This window comes from Gouania willdenowi, chromosome 1, assembly GCF_900634775.1.
Source record: "Gouania willdenowi chromosome 1, fGouWil2.1, whole genome shotgun sequence".
NCBI classification, from domain to species: Eukaryota; Metazoa; Chordata; class Actinopteri; order Blenniiformes; family Gobiesocidae; genus Gouania; species Gouania willdenowi.
Window position 1 is genome coordinate 34,501,216 of NC_041044.1, and position 14,614 is coordinate 34,515,829.

General features: G+C 35.7%; 1 protein-coding gene across 2 annotated transcripts in view; it reads right to left on the bottom strand.

Moving 5' to 3' along the window:
- Window positions 1–5,417: 5,417 nt before the first annotated feature.
- The window catches only part of prkcaa (protein kinase C, alpha, a), a 177,474-nt gene continuing 168,277 nt past the window's right edge, over window positions 5,418–14,614 (bottom strand). For both annotated transcript variants that reach the window (XM_028463973.1, XM_028463883.1), the window contains one exon: window positions 5,418–8,176. In XM_028463973.1, coding sequence (XP_028319774.1) covers window positions 8,012–8,176 — 165 coding nt within the window. In that variant the 3' untranslated portion in view covers window positions 5,418–8,011. The remainder of the gene's footprint in view (window positions 8,177–14,614) is intronic.

Below are 14,614 nucleotides of genomic sequence, written 5' to 3' on the forward strand. Positions count from 1 at the left end.
TTGCAAGCCAACGAGTCCCGTGTCCACCGACGTCCACTTCTGCCATCCCACTTTTGACACCAAATTTTCATGGAAATTTTCGAGCATGTACTATATGTCTGATGAAATAAATTTAAAATAGACCAAACTATATTTTGTGGATTTTATTCTAGAGCTCTGGCATGGAAAATGGGTACAGATGAAAAGGTCTTGTGGGAGGAAAATGAAAAAGTGGCAACATACAGTAACAGCAAATATTTCTTATACTGTAGGCTGGAAAAGACAAAATGATCAGAAAGGCTGTTATTGGCTGTATCACACTGACGAGGGGAAGGGAATAAGTTTTTCCCAGCTCAGGACACACTTCCTGAGACATAACACTAGGGAAACGGAGCTCTGACATGAAGCAAGGGACAAATATACATATATAAGTATGTATATTGACATCTTATACGCTCAGAATTAAAATGTGCATATAATTCTACCATTACACTACATATACTGTTGTCACATGTGCTCCTATTTGTAAATTTATACGTGGAAATACCACCAGGGGGACGCAAAAACCAGCAATAATGTCCACTGCTGTCGTTTTTAAACTGTACCTGTACAGAACTTTGATCGACTGTCAGGATGCATGTCTTCAAAATGAAGACAAAATGAACTTGCTGGAATAACAACGATGAAGTCAAGGACACATAAAAGCGATAAGCATACGACTCTGAAAAAGACTGGCAGTTGACAAAACATATCAGGAGATAAAAATAAATTTAATAGGACTCTTACTTGTTACAGATGACGTGAAATTTTGGAAATATATGATACTGAGTGACAATAAATAAATCATGTTTTGAATACAAAAATCTGGAGTCCCCCCCGCCCAAAAAATTAGATTTTTACATCAAATATAAAACCAATTCTCATTAATGAAGGCTATAAAAGCAAAAATAATTGAAATAACATAGAGTTTGGTGATAACAATAAACATTAGGCAGAAGCCCACTTTGACTCAATTATGCCAAAGTTTTCCACAAGTTTGTGTAGTGTCTGATTTTGTGGGTTTGTTTTGGTCCGTAACATAACCGACCTGTATATCAATGGACTCAGCTCGGCCTGTAGTTTCACGTAGGCTCTTGTTGTAGAGCTCTGTGTTTATTTTGTGACTCACAGCAGTGGAAACTTGCAGAGTTTGCCGAATTGTCATCTTTTCCCTCTTCGAACATAATGGCCTAGTGTGTGTCCTGTGGTCTTTTGTTCTGAATGTGGGTTGGCTACAGTTTTAGCTGAGTTTCTTACGATGACGGAGAGGTATAGAATGTGTGATTTTCATTATACCATTTAGACCCGTGAGAGTCACAGAATCTGGCGCTGCCCTCACCAGTGGGTCTGTCGGGGTTGAAGGGGTTAAGAATCAATTTGCTTATGTTAAAAAACGTTGCATTCTTTCTTCATGAATATTTTGCGAAGCCAGTGTAATGTGTCAACTGTGAGCCCAAGCCTGTATGTCACCAGCAAAAACAAAAACACTCATTTACATGAATATGGACCTTTATCTAGCCTTTTTTTTTATTATTTGCATTATCATACATTAGGTACAAATGTCACAATCAAATACGAGGTAAGTATCTCAGACTCATTTTAAAGGTTTCAAGCTGACAAAGGGAATCAAACAATCCTATATTATTTTCAAATATAACAATGTATACTTTCTTTTACAGTCTATGTCGGGATCTACTGCAGGTCATTTATGTACAAGGACCAGAGTGCAGACATAATATAAGTATACATAAGACTGTGTTACAGTATTGGGTTAAGTTCTAAGACATTCCTAGACATCACATATTCAAACAGCCAAGACGGGAGCATTTTGTCTTATTTATCTCTTTACATGACTGACACGACAACAAAGTATGACAAGGGCAAATAAAAAATACACCTAGCAACAAGAAGGGAGTCCTGACAGAACAGACTTTATCATGATCTGACCAAGTAAAAGAAACCAAAACTAAATGTAATTTAGAATGTAAACAATGGAAAACACCAAATAAATGTTGAGTTTGTCAATCCAGTGAAAGAGAAGGTTAATCTGAGATTATGTGGTGATGGGCACCTTTGGCCAGGCACTGAGAGCAAGTGGGGGGGGGGGGGGGGGGGGGGGGGGGGGGGGGGGAGAGGGGGGAATACAGGCAGAGGTGAAGCGAAGAAAAAGGACTTGAGCATTCAACATTATTCTATATGTTTACTATTTAAATTCCAACACTCTTCAGTCAATGGGAGGCACAGGTCGGCAAAGGAGTGGAGAAGAGGCTTCAGGGTTGGGGTCAATTAGAATTATATTTTGAATTGTGTAATTCATAATTATAACACTTATGACATAATCATAATTGTAAAGGAAAAAACTTTTGCTATTTTAATCATAATTAAATGATAATTGAGTTCTGATAATTGACTTTGTTACTGTAATTGGCATGGAAATTTGGAAAAAAAACCTGTCGATTACAATTCAATTAAACAAAAAAACTGGCAAATGATGTTACAGTTCTATAGCTAACACACACACACACACATATATATATATATATATATATATATATATATATATATATATATATATATATATATATAGTTAATAGTTAATATTTCTAAAATCATGTTTCATATCAACTTTTCCCACTACCATTTAAAAAAAAAAAATTGAAATCTAGGCGTATACTGACACAGAAAAGGCTCAGACGTTCACAACAAAAATATGAAAACCAATATTTTCATTGATTAGGAAGCCTAACAACGTAACCAAGAGATGAGAAAAAACATTGGGTGATAGATAATAATCTTTTGTGTATAAGACATGGATCAAACAGCCGTTATCATAAGAGATGCTAACAGAATGCTAACACAGGAGAAAGGTTACATTTTATCGGCTTATTTATTAAAGCCTCAGTAAGTATGATTAGTTTTAATTGAACTTTAATAATTGAGAACATAATTGTAATTGACTTACAGAGAGAATGATAATTGTAATTGTGATTGTAATTGGGGAAAAATACCAGTCACCGTAATCGCAATTAAGTTGTAATTGAACATGAATAATTGAAGACGTAATTGTAATGAAAAAATGTAATTGACTCCAACCCTGGAAGGCTCACAATCCAGGGATTTGTTATTTAGTTAATGATGTTAACAGAACTACTGGTTTACATTCAGGTTTATATTGACTTTACAACATGGGTAAAAGTTAAGCAAAAAAAAAAAAAAAAAAAAGAAATTAGTGATACATTTGTTTTGAAATTGAAAAATAGTTCATCTGGGAAAGGCACAAGAAGGAAGAATATTTATCTTTATTATGCCCACATTGAATTTAACTTGGCATTTTCTTTCTTTTTTTTTTTTTTTTTTTTTAACAAAGTCCACAGAGTTTCTCTTAAAGGGATAGAGCGGAGGTGCTGGTTAGGTTCAGACAAGGGTACAGCAGGTGCTGAGCAAACTGTTTAGTCCCTTTCATCGGAACCCAGTCCATGATTAGAGATACTGGGAACAGTGGGAAGAGATGGATCAAACAAGGGCTAACTCACGCACATTGACTTAATGATACACAATGGCATAGTATGGTGGTACTATGTGTATGTAATGTGGCTAATGAAATACATGAGGAGCTCAAAATAGCTGCCACAGAGTTTTTCATGTGACTAGTGCAAGGATGCTAACGCTAGGTCGTGGTTTGGCACATGCAAAATGGCCAAGCGACAAAGGAGAGAAAGAGAGAGAAAGGAAAACTTGTTGAACAATGTGGTTTGAGTGTCTTAATGCAGGGGCGTCAAACTCATATTAGTTCAGGGGCCAAATACAGACCAGTTTGATCTTAAGTGGGCCAGGGATTTTATGCGCGAAAATGAGTAATTTCAACATTATTTCACCATAGTTTGTTCTTCTACATATCCAGAAACAGGGCCGGCCTTGCCGCTAGGCAACCCAGGCGGCCGCCTAGGGTGCTATTTGTGGCAGGGGCACCAAATTGCACACCCCCAAAAGATGTAAAATCATTTATCTGAATTAAATATTAATATTAAAAATCTGTAACTATACCTGCTAATCTTCTGGCCATATTTATGCTATTTTATTGATATTAAAAAGATGTATCTTACCTTTTTCATTACGTTGCCTTTTTGCATATCAAGTAATTCTTGTTCTATTCTATATAATTCTATTGTGTTGTTTGCACATTTTGTTCTTTGGTTTTAAGACTTTTGTTACTGATTAGTAAAATTACACAAGAAAGTAGAAACTTTTGTATTTTATTTTAACTTTGGATTGCACTGTTTTACATTGCTTTTGGATTTTACACCATTGTTATTGTTGTTCCCTCAGGACTATTGCACTATACCTGTACGGTAATATTGTATTATAGTGTATTATTCTAATTTTTAAAATAGGTTGTATTTTTTTCAATTGTTTGTTGTGTTGCAGAATTGCATTGTTTTGTCTTGATATTTAAAATAAATATTTATGTCTACACACTGTGTATAGACTTCATTTTATTAATTTATTGTTACAATGTGTAAGAAACTGACAATATCCAAGCAATAAGTGATAGATATCAGTCCCAACAAGTTCTTCACTTTAAATTTCCTAGACTTTGTGAGCAATTTATATTTACTAAAGGGATACATTATGTAATCATTTGTGTAAAATTAAAGGTTTTATAAGAATGTTAAGTTTTTTCAACAGTTTAACGATATTAGCACCGGAAAAACTGTGAGTCTTTGCAAATATTGTTGAGTTTCATTTACGCAATGAGTCATGTTTTGCTCTGTCATTTTTACTTTCTCCTGCGGGCCTAATTGAATGCTCCAATGGGCCAGATTTGGCCCCCGTGCCATGAGTTTGACACATGTGCACAACAAGGTCAAACAAGGATAGGTAATGTGATTTTTAGGTTCATCAGTCAGACTTCAGATTTGTGAAAAAAAATGCTTGAAAATTATTTTTTTTTAAAAAAGAACCAAAACTGGCAACACAGACAATAGAAGAAATAAACATTATAAATTACAACAGCTCAACATAAGAATTGTAATATGAGGTTGTTTCATGGGACGGGGGGATCCAGTGATCCCTCTGGTTCTGCAGTATGTAATGCAGCTGACATATATGACCACTGGTAGTTTGGCATAAAAAGGGATTTGTGCACTGTTTAAGGGAAAGTAAAGGTCCCTTTGGAGAGCTCTTCTTCTCTACTTCATAGTCCACTACCAAACTTTAGAGTAGGAACTGTCTGAACTAGATTCTTTTTCGGGTCGCAACTGCTTTTATCCTCTTTCGGTAAACAAAAGAGGATCTATACATAGACATCTTTAACTTTTCCTGATTATTTACAGCAACTAAAAGCAGCACAAGTTGTCATTTTGACCAAAAAAGCTGCTAAATAGCAGGCTGAAGGCGGAATACAGGTTTTAAAACGGTAAAGTAGTCCCATTTTTAAAAGTTAATAAACCGAATATGGTGTAAAATAAAGTGTTTTGTTAGGCATAGATCTTCTAATACGAACATTTCAAAGATTTTAGGCCACATCTGTAAAAACGATGGAGGACTGTTGCATTGGATAGTTGTTCACCTCTACATGGAGTTTGTTAGACTTTTGCAGTGTTTAAACATCAGAGCGTGAGTCATTGAACATCAAACGAGTCTCTGATCCACTTTATAATGGTACAAACACAACATTCCTTTTCTATCCAAGCTTACTGTGTTAACCAGGGTTGAGGTCAATTACATTTTTCAGTCACAATTACGTTTTCAATGATCCATGTTTAATTACAATCCAATTATGATTACAGTGACCACTATTTTTTTCAATCACAATTAAATTATAATTCTTTTTAAACTTAGGAAGTCAATCACAATTATGTTCTCAATTACTAAAGTGAAATTACAATTAATCACAATTAGTGAGCATGAAATAAATCACCTAGCTTTCTGTTAGCATCTCTCATGATAACGGGTCCTAAATCATCTGTAAAATACACTAAAAACAAATATGTATCATCTAATTTCTTTCCCATCCATTGGTTACCTTGTTAGGCTTGATATGAAACATATTCTAAAAATTGTTAACTATATACTGTGTTTGTAGAACTGTACTTAGAACTGTAACAGGGTTCCCCAGTTTTGCGTCAAATTATATAACAATAATTGTAATAACAATGGTAATTAATTATCAATTTGAATTTATTGATCATATAAAAGGGATAATGCACATTAATAAACAGACATGCTGTAAATGAGCCATTTTGCCAAAAGAGGCTAATTTTCATCTGGTTACGTTTATAATCGACCCCAACCCTGGTGTTAACTCTTGCCTTATTCTGAGTTTTACTCTCTTTAAGTCTACGATGGGATTGTTTAGAGTTCTTTCAGAAAGATGAAACCAGCAACAACCAAGTTTGACATAAAACACTTTGACAATTAGGATCCAGCAACTACATGCTACAGATAATAGCATTTACTTTAAGAAAATCATGGCTATTGTTCGTTTAGGTGAGTTAAGTTTACAGTGTGAGTCAGATGTTTATGAAGCATCACTTTGACATTCTGTTTACCATGCAGCGTTTAGCATATCACGTGCATTAATGATTCTAACATGCATATACAGAGGGACGATCAACAGCCTGACACTCATCCAATCAACACATGACTAACTAAAACAAACTAAATCACTTGAAAACAATGAAAACAAAAAGAAAACAAACTACGACAAAACAAGTAGAGCTGATATTTTTTGATTACCTGGTAAACGTCCACTATAGACATCCAAATTTTACAAAATGAATCCAAGCCGGGTTACTACCTTAGCTGTTTGTACGTACAAATATTGGCATGTCTAATTATTTACTGTAAAAGCACATTCAGGTGTTGGTATAAAAACTGTAAGTTGCTCTATTCTTTTTAAACATCTTAAGATTATTTACAAGGAGTTAAACATTGATCTTTAGAAACATTGTGGTTTTAAACTCTAAAATATCACATAAACACAAAATAAAAGAAGAAAAACAAGGAAACAAAAAAGGATTTTTCCCCCCGAAAATAAGACAAAGTTTACGTGATAGTGGGATAACAGTTTTATCTGATATGCAGTTTCTAGAAGGGGATGATATTATAGACAAACGTTTAAAAAAAAAATCAAACATGAAAATAACTGATAGAATGAATTGGATTTTAATATAATTAAAAGTCTGCAAGATAACCTGGTGTTTGTATTCGTGGGTAGGAAAATGCAATGAATAAACAGTAAATAGGATAACAACTGTAAACTACTTCAGATGGATTTCCAGGTAGATATCAGACTGTTCTCAGACTTTAAATATGTTCAAACAGTTTCCATCTAGACTTTGTTGTTTGGATCAGGCCAGATGTGTACTTATTATGTTTTTTTTTTCTATCTGAAACCTATTTGTCACACAATTACAGGCTGCGCATGCTTTTTTCTAACACGTGTTATCATTTGGCTGAATTGCTACTTGAAACTGACTGGATTAACTTAAGTGCAATGGAAAATGACACATGAGACTTGAAAGCAAACAACTATTGTTCGGATGCTTTAAACACGCACCCGTCCTTCATATTTGGCTGTAGCTTCTTTACGGCAGTGTATGAACATTTCTCAACACTGAAAATCTATTCTCTGAGATTTATCCATGTTACCGTACATCTGTGGACGAGATAATCCAGAGTGTTTGCAGTGTTGTGTATTATACTGGCACAGACCTGACACCCTTGTTACTGTTTCTAGGCTAAGAAAGCACATCTTGGTCTACAGTGCAAGTTCTAGGTAAAAAAAAATAATATTGTAAATAATTAATTAGTTTAGTTTAAAAAAAAAAAATCAACGATCTAATATCAATTTAATACTCCAATTTATAATGTATATTAGCAAAATTATGGCAAGTTGTGAACACCCAATACATGGAGTTCTATTGGTGGACTAAAATGGAACAGGTGTAAAATTTGTTTCTTTTTGAGGAGGTTTGCTCTTCTTTTTCTCTCATATGCTGCTGGAGAGCAATGGGTTAACAAACTGTGGGTTGATGAAGGAGAAACCCGAAAAATCGGCTTGGTCGATGTTAGCGATGACCAGCTCGTCTGGTGGCGTTAGCTGAGGCTGCGTGCGAGTGAAGAACTTGTCAAAGTTCTCGGCTCCTTTGCCGCACTGCAAAAAAAACCAAAAAAACATATTCAGTGTTTACAACATTACACATGTGCACATGCATTCTATCAAGAACAGGGGTCACCAACCTTGCTGAAACTGTGGGCTACTTCATAGCTACGTTATAGTCCGAAGGGCTACCAGATTTCAAAGCACTTCTTAGATACCAAATGTTTATGGTTTCTTTAATTAGAGGGTAAGGTAATAAGGAATGCTAGTTAAAAAGGTAGGACATGTTTAAGTTTCAACATGTAACACTTTATTTCTCTTCATTTATGCAATTGTTTCATTTTCACTACATTTCATAGTAAATTATGTCATATTTTACAAAAATACAACTTGTTTTAAAAAAAATATATCTTATATATTATATTATATTATATTATATATAACATACACGGAATCGGCAACACTTAAAAACATTTGTCACAATGTTTCAGGGAAAAATAACATTTAAAGTTGGTTAATTTAGCACTAAAAATGTATTATTTTATTCTGTTTAAGCAGTATATAACTCTACTGAGTACTAATTACATCTGTCATATGTCGTATTTATCTTTGTGAGTTTGAATCCTGGAAAGCGAATCAGATTTTAGATGGAGATCATTGGTGACTAAAGCTCCTAAGGGCCCCTCACATAGTCCATGCGGGCTACCAGGTGCCCATGAGCACCGTGTTGGTGACCCCTGATCTGGAACAAAAGGGCAACTCCACAGAACCACTAACACAGCAATGGGAAAGCAACAGATCTTTAAAGAGACACTAAACTTCAAAACGTGGGTATCTGAGTATGAGGTAGTGTTGCTGACTGACTCTTGACATTTTAGTCAAAGTATTTAGTACATAGTACTTGCTATTGGCTGAGAATGGTTGTGTGTGACATTTTGGTGGTTTCCTACGTCACTGTTGGCCCCGCCCCCCATAAATACTAGTGGCTGTCGACTCTATAATCCTTGGTTAGTAGGATGCAGTGTTGTGCTGGTTACTGAAAAAAAAGAACTAGTAACCGTTACTAGTTACTTCATTAACAAAGTAACTCAGTTACTATTTTGATTACTTACACCAAAAAAGTAATGCGTTACTGGAAAAAGTAACTTCTGAGTTACTTAAGATTTAATTTACGGGCGACCGTGGCTCAGGTGGTAGTGGGTTGTCTTCTGATCGAGAGGTTGGGGGTTCGATCCCAGTACCTGACTATGTGTCGAAGTGTCCTTGGGCAAGACACTGAGTTGCTCCCAGTGGCTCCTAGCGCCTTGCATGGCAGTCCTGTCCCACTGGTGTGTGAATGTGATACACTGCTTCAGTGTGGTGATAAAGCGCTATATAAAATCAACTCCATTTACCAAGTCCATTTTAAACAGGGGCTTTCACCGGCCATGTAATGTTACTACATTAATGAAATTCGTCCTCTGCATTTAACCCATCCCTGGGGAGCAGTTCGGGGTTAAGGGACTTGCTCAACAACTTGCTCAACAACCCACAGTGACGGCCCAGGTGAGGCTTGAACCTGCAACCCTCCGATTACAAGTCCAGAGTCCTTAACCACTAGGCCACCACTCCCCTACTAAGATTTCAGTAATTACACATGGACAGATTTGATGTGATCAATGCACAAGACCACATGAGTTCTGATTGAAAAAGTATAAAAATATTATAGTTTTTGTTGACATGTATTTTTTTTTAATGTAATCATAGTCTAGATTCTAATGCTTCAACCATTAAAACAATTTGAATGGATGTTCTTTCAGCCTCTGGTTTATATAAAAATGGGCAACAAGTCACACCTGATCCTTTCCATTGCCCAATGGGAGAGGCAGAAGCTGAAAACATCAGATTACATGCTCTAAATCATATTCACCTGGAGTCCAATGCACCCTTGTGAATACATTGAGAGAGTCACAGCTGTGGGACAGCGACAATTAATACCACGAAGGAAAACCTAAGAACCTCCACCATATCATGATGTAATTCATTTAAAAATGTTATAAAAGTGTTCTTGAGCTTTAGCCCAAATAAGATATATATGCTTCAGACACAAGACTCATTTGCGCCATCGGACTACAACAGGGGTGTCAAACTCATTTTAGTTCAGGGGCCAAACACGGAGCAGTTTGATTTCAAGTGGGCCACAGAATTAATGCAGGAAAATTAGTAATTTCTACAATATTATGCCCTAGTTTGTAATTCTACGTATACATAAAATGCTAAATATGTAGGAAACTGACAATATCCAAGCAATAACTGATAAAAATCAGTCCCAACAGGATCTTCATTTTAAATTTCCTACATTTTGTGAGAAATTTCTATTGAATTGAGGGAAATATTATATAATAATTAGAGGAAAATTGAAAGTTTTGTAAGAATTTTTACAGTTTAACATTGAAAGTGACTGCCATCATGCAATATTAGCATCTGAAAAACTGTGAGTCCCTACAAATATTGTTGAGTCAGACTTGAGTTTTGTGAAAGTGATATTTGAAAAATTCTTTAAAGAAAATGTATAATTATTATGTAATAATTTAAAAGAATTTTGAGGTTCTTTTTAACAAACATTAAAAATTACTGCAATCATGCAATATAAGCACCGAGAAAACTTTGAGCAGCTGCAAATACTGTTTAGTTTCATTTACACAATGATCCCTGTTTTCTCTGTCATTTTCACTTCTCCTGCGGGCCAAGTTGGATGCTCCAAAGGACCGGGTTTGGCCCCCCGGCCATGAGTTTGACACGTGCATTACAAGGTCAAACAAGGAGAGGTAATACAGTATGGTTCCTCATGAGAACAAGGCGAGCTGTTAGCTTTTAAAAGACAACATCAAACGTGTTTTGATGTTTCTGTGATGAGAGAGGCGTGAAATCTGTTCAGAGACATGGAAATGAATCATCGCACATAATGGAGGCTTGGAAGCCGTGGGAGCGCAGCACTCTAATTTATTTTGTTGTGACAGAGAAGCTACACACACGTGTGTCTGTGATGACGGACGGATGTCAGGACGAAAGTGTGACTGCTTTCCATATTCATATCCAACAGAGCATGAGGTCATTATCTTAATGTATGACCTACCATTGCAAAATGAACAAAATAATAAATTACATCTGCATTAACTCACCTCACTTAACCTGAGAAACTCTGATATTGCTATTAGAACACTATGGCAGTGAGGTGTTGCTAAAGGACAAAGAACGCAAAGAAGAACATTTTAGGTGATCAAGAAAATAGTTTTTTTGTTGGGTTTTTTTGACCAAAAACAAATGACTTTTTGGCCTAAAAGTATTTAATGAGCTACTTCATAACAGTAAAATGTTAAGGTTCAATATATTCAGACAAGTTTATTCAGGAAATTTACTTTAAAATGTACTTAAATCTCCTGACATGTTTCGACTGCCAACTGTCAGTCTTCCTCATGGGCATCTACTGATTGCTTTGATGTGTCCTTATGAGTTGGGCGGGGCTAACTTGAGAACGCAAAGGCAAACACAAACGCTGGATTAAAGAAGCCATCGAGAACATTTTTACTCTTCCACACCTGGGACTCTCTTTTCCAGAGACCAATCAGGGGACAGGGGGCGTGGCCAGCCTGAGTGAACTCTCAAGTTGTCTCATAAGGACACATCAAAGCAATCAGTAGATGCCTCTGATGAAGATTGACAGTTGGCAATACCTTAGAAGAGTGTTTATCAAATAGTGGTATGTGATGGCACTACAGTGGAGAGGGAGAGAGAGAGAGAGCGAGAGCGAGAGAGAGAGAGAGAGAGAGAGAGAGAGTGTCTTGGTGATTGACAATAGAATTAAATCTATTCAGGAGCCACTAAATCAGTGTTTTTCAACCTTGGGGTCACCTGAAATTTCTAAAAAATGTAAATTGTTTAAAGATTTTTAAACAGTTTTAACTATTATGTATTAATTAAAACATAATAAAAAAAGTAATTATATGGGGTTGCCAGAAATGATTGATATCAAAATGGGGTCACGATCCAAAAAAGGTTGGGCACCACTCCACTTAATGCTGTTTCTTTCCACTTATTCACAAAATTAGATCCTATAAAATCTAAGTTATCACTGGTGCATTCCATCGTTATGCTCTATCGTTGTATTAAGACTGTTTTCTAAGCAAAATGTTGTAGTCGGACAAAGGGGGTACATGGATTCAGAAATAAAGTTAAAAAAAGTTTGAGAACCACTGCCTTAAAAGGTAAGTGTATCAAAAGATGAACAAAAAAATAAAATTGGTCCATAAAGTGTGCTCCATTACATCCCACCAGATGTCTTTGTTTTGTTTTGGGGGAACAAAAAGCAGTATAGCACAGTGCTGTTCATAAATTCTAGGTCTCATTGTGTGACTCAGTCAGAGTTATTGGGGTTTGGCTACATCCTTCCATTCAGCGACACAGTGTCCTACATTGGTTTATGACCTACTTTCTTTCATCTTCTATCTCTCCCTCTCTCCCAGCACACAGACTTGAACGCCTCTGCACTCAAGCATATTAAAAGAGGACTCAGCTTGTCAGAAAGATGAATAAATGGCTGTCTCCAATATAAAAGTGCACCAGGACTGTTTTCTTTCGCTCTCTCTTTGTTTTGTCTCCTAAAACTGTGACTAGTATGGAAGTTCTAATGTCAAGTTGACCCTATTCAATGTTTATCATTCAAAAAATAATAGTTGACTCTTTTCTGCTTCATATTTAATGTATTTTCCTAATTTGATGGGTACAATTGATTAAGAATAAAATTATCATGATAATATTTTTCAATGTGTTGAAAACATAATGCACGCATTGGCAGAGCCGGATTATATACAGTAAATGGACTTCACTAGGCAGAATGTATTTTTTGGCCCCTCCTCCATTGATGTTATTTATGAATTGAAATCTGACACTTACCAAAGTTAGTATAGTAACTTATTATAATAAGAAGTTAATTCACATTTTACATAGCGTAGTCTTGTTGGATCTTTGTATACTGAAATAAATTGTGTCGGACATTTTTTTTAATTATTATTATTTAGACGTTATTACCCAGCTCTATTAAATGCTATTAAAATATCCTTATCTTATCCATTGTGAGTGTCATTTTTTAGGCAGTAGTAGCAGTAAATCACCAATAGGTATCAGCATTGCTATGTAAACAGAGCAAATGAGATAAATGTTGTAAGCTATTGCATTTTGCAGAAAATCTTAATTAAATGTGTAGACTAAATTGAACAGTTAAATAAATAGTCAAATATACTTGATTTATTTATTTCTTTAAATGTAGTTTTACAACAAAAACAATAATTGATCAAAGTCAGTGGAAATGCCACAAAGACCCTTTTATTAATCACTAGCAGCTCAATATCAACATTTTGTGCCACTTTTGACTTTTCCCTTCATTAAGGCTGAAATGTGTGACTAAATTCTGTAGTACTTTTAAACCACATTAAGCACGCTGTCCCTTTAAGAAAGTCAGCTGAGCTGCTTGGTCCCTCTGTCTGGCCCCCCTGCCAATCGGGCCCCAGGCACGTGCCTAGTTTGCCTTTGCGTTAATCCGGCTCTGCGCATTGGTGTTCCTCTGGGGTCAATTTAACCCTGAGCTGTTTAGCTGTAGCTTGTCTGTCTGTGTATTGCAACCTGCTCTCTCTCTCTCTTGAAAATGTCCTCGAGGAAAATGTTTACTAACATGGAGGTTTTGGAACAGCTCTTTCACAGTGAAAGTGACATAGAGGAGAATGTGTCTGAAACTTTATCGTGAATAACCCCACATATGTCGCAAAAAGGAGATAAAAATAAGTAAATAAATATGTTTATGAGATGAAAGGGGGGTCATCAACATCACTAAATATGGCTCATTCTGTGAGAGTCATAAATGTGCACCCCAAATTAGAACATATCTGGATGGAAGATTTTCAAGATGCACTGACTCTAAAACTGAAAGTATGACCTGATGGTGACGCTGCAGGAACGGTCATATCATCACCACAACCAATAGGGTTCATACTTTTGTGGTCATTAATGTTCCCAGTAAATTTGAGAAGATTTGGATGAAAACCATTCAAGATAAATTCATTCTAATTTAAAAGCGTGGCCTGATGGTGACGCCAGAGAACAGGTCAAGGTTTCATTATCAAGGGATTATTTATGTTTTCAACAAATAAACAAAGTGTCTGACACAAAAACTTGGTCAACAATTTTCTGGATCATTTTCTTGGGGCAAACATGGATGTCAGAATGTGCTGGTAATATTTAAGGATAATAGGAGGGTGAACAGTTCTGGATTCCATCCTTCAAACCCTTATGGTATCAATAACAAAGACTTTGAAATCATTATCCTGTGCTACAGCCAATATAAAAAAATATGTATATATATACAGTATGAAAATCCATAGTGTAGGCCTCGTAGATCAATAAATTGAAGATCATCTGCTAAAAAAAGAGGATGTAAAAGGTTGAAATTGCTGCTCTAAA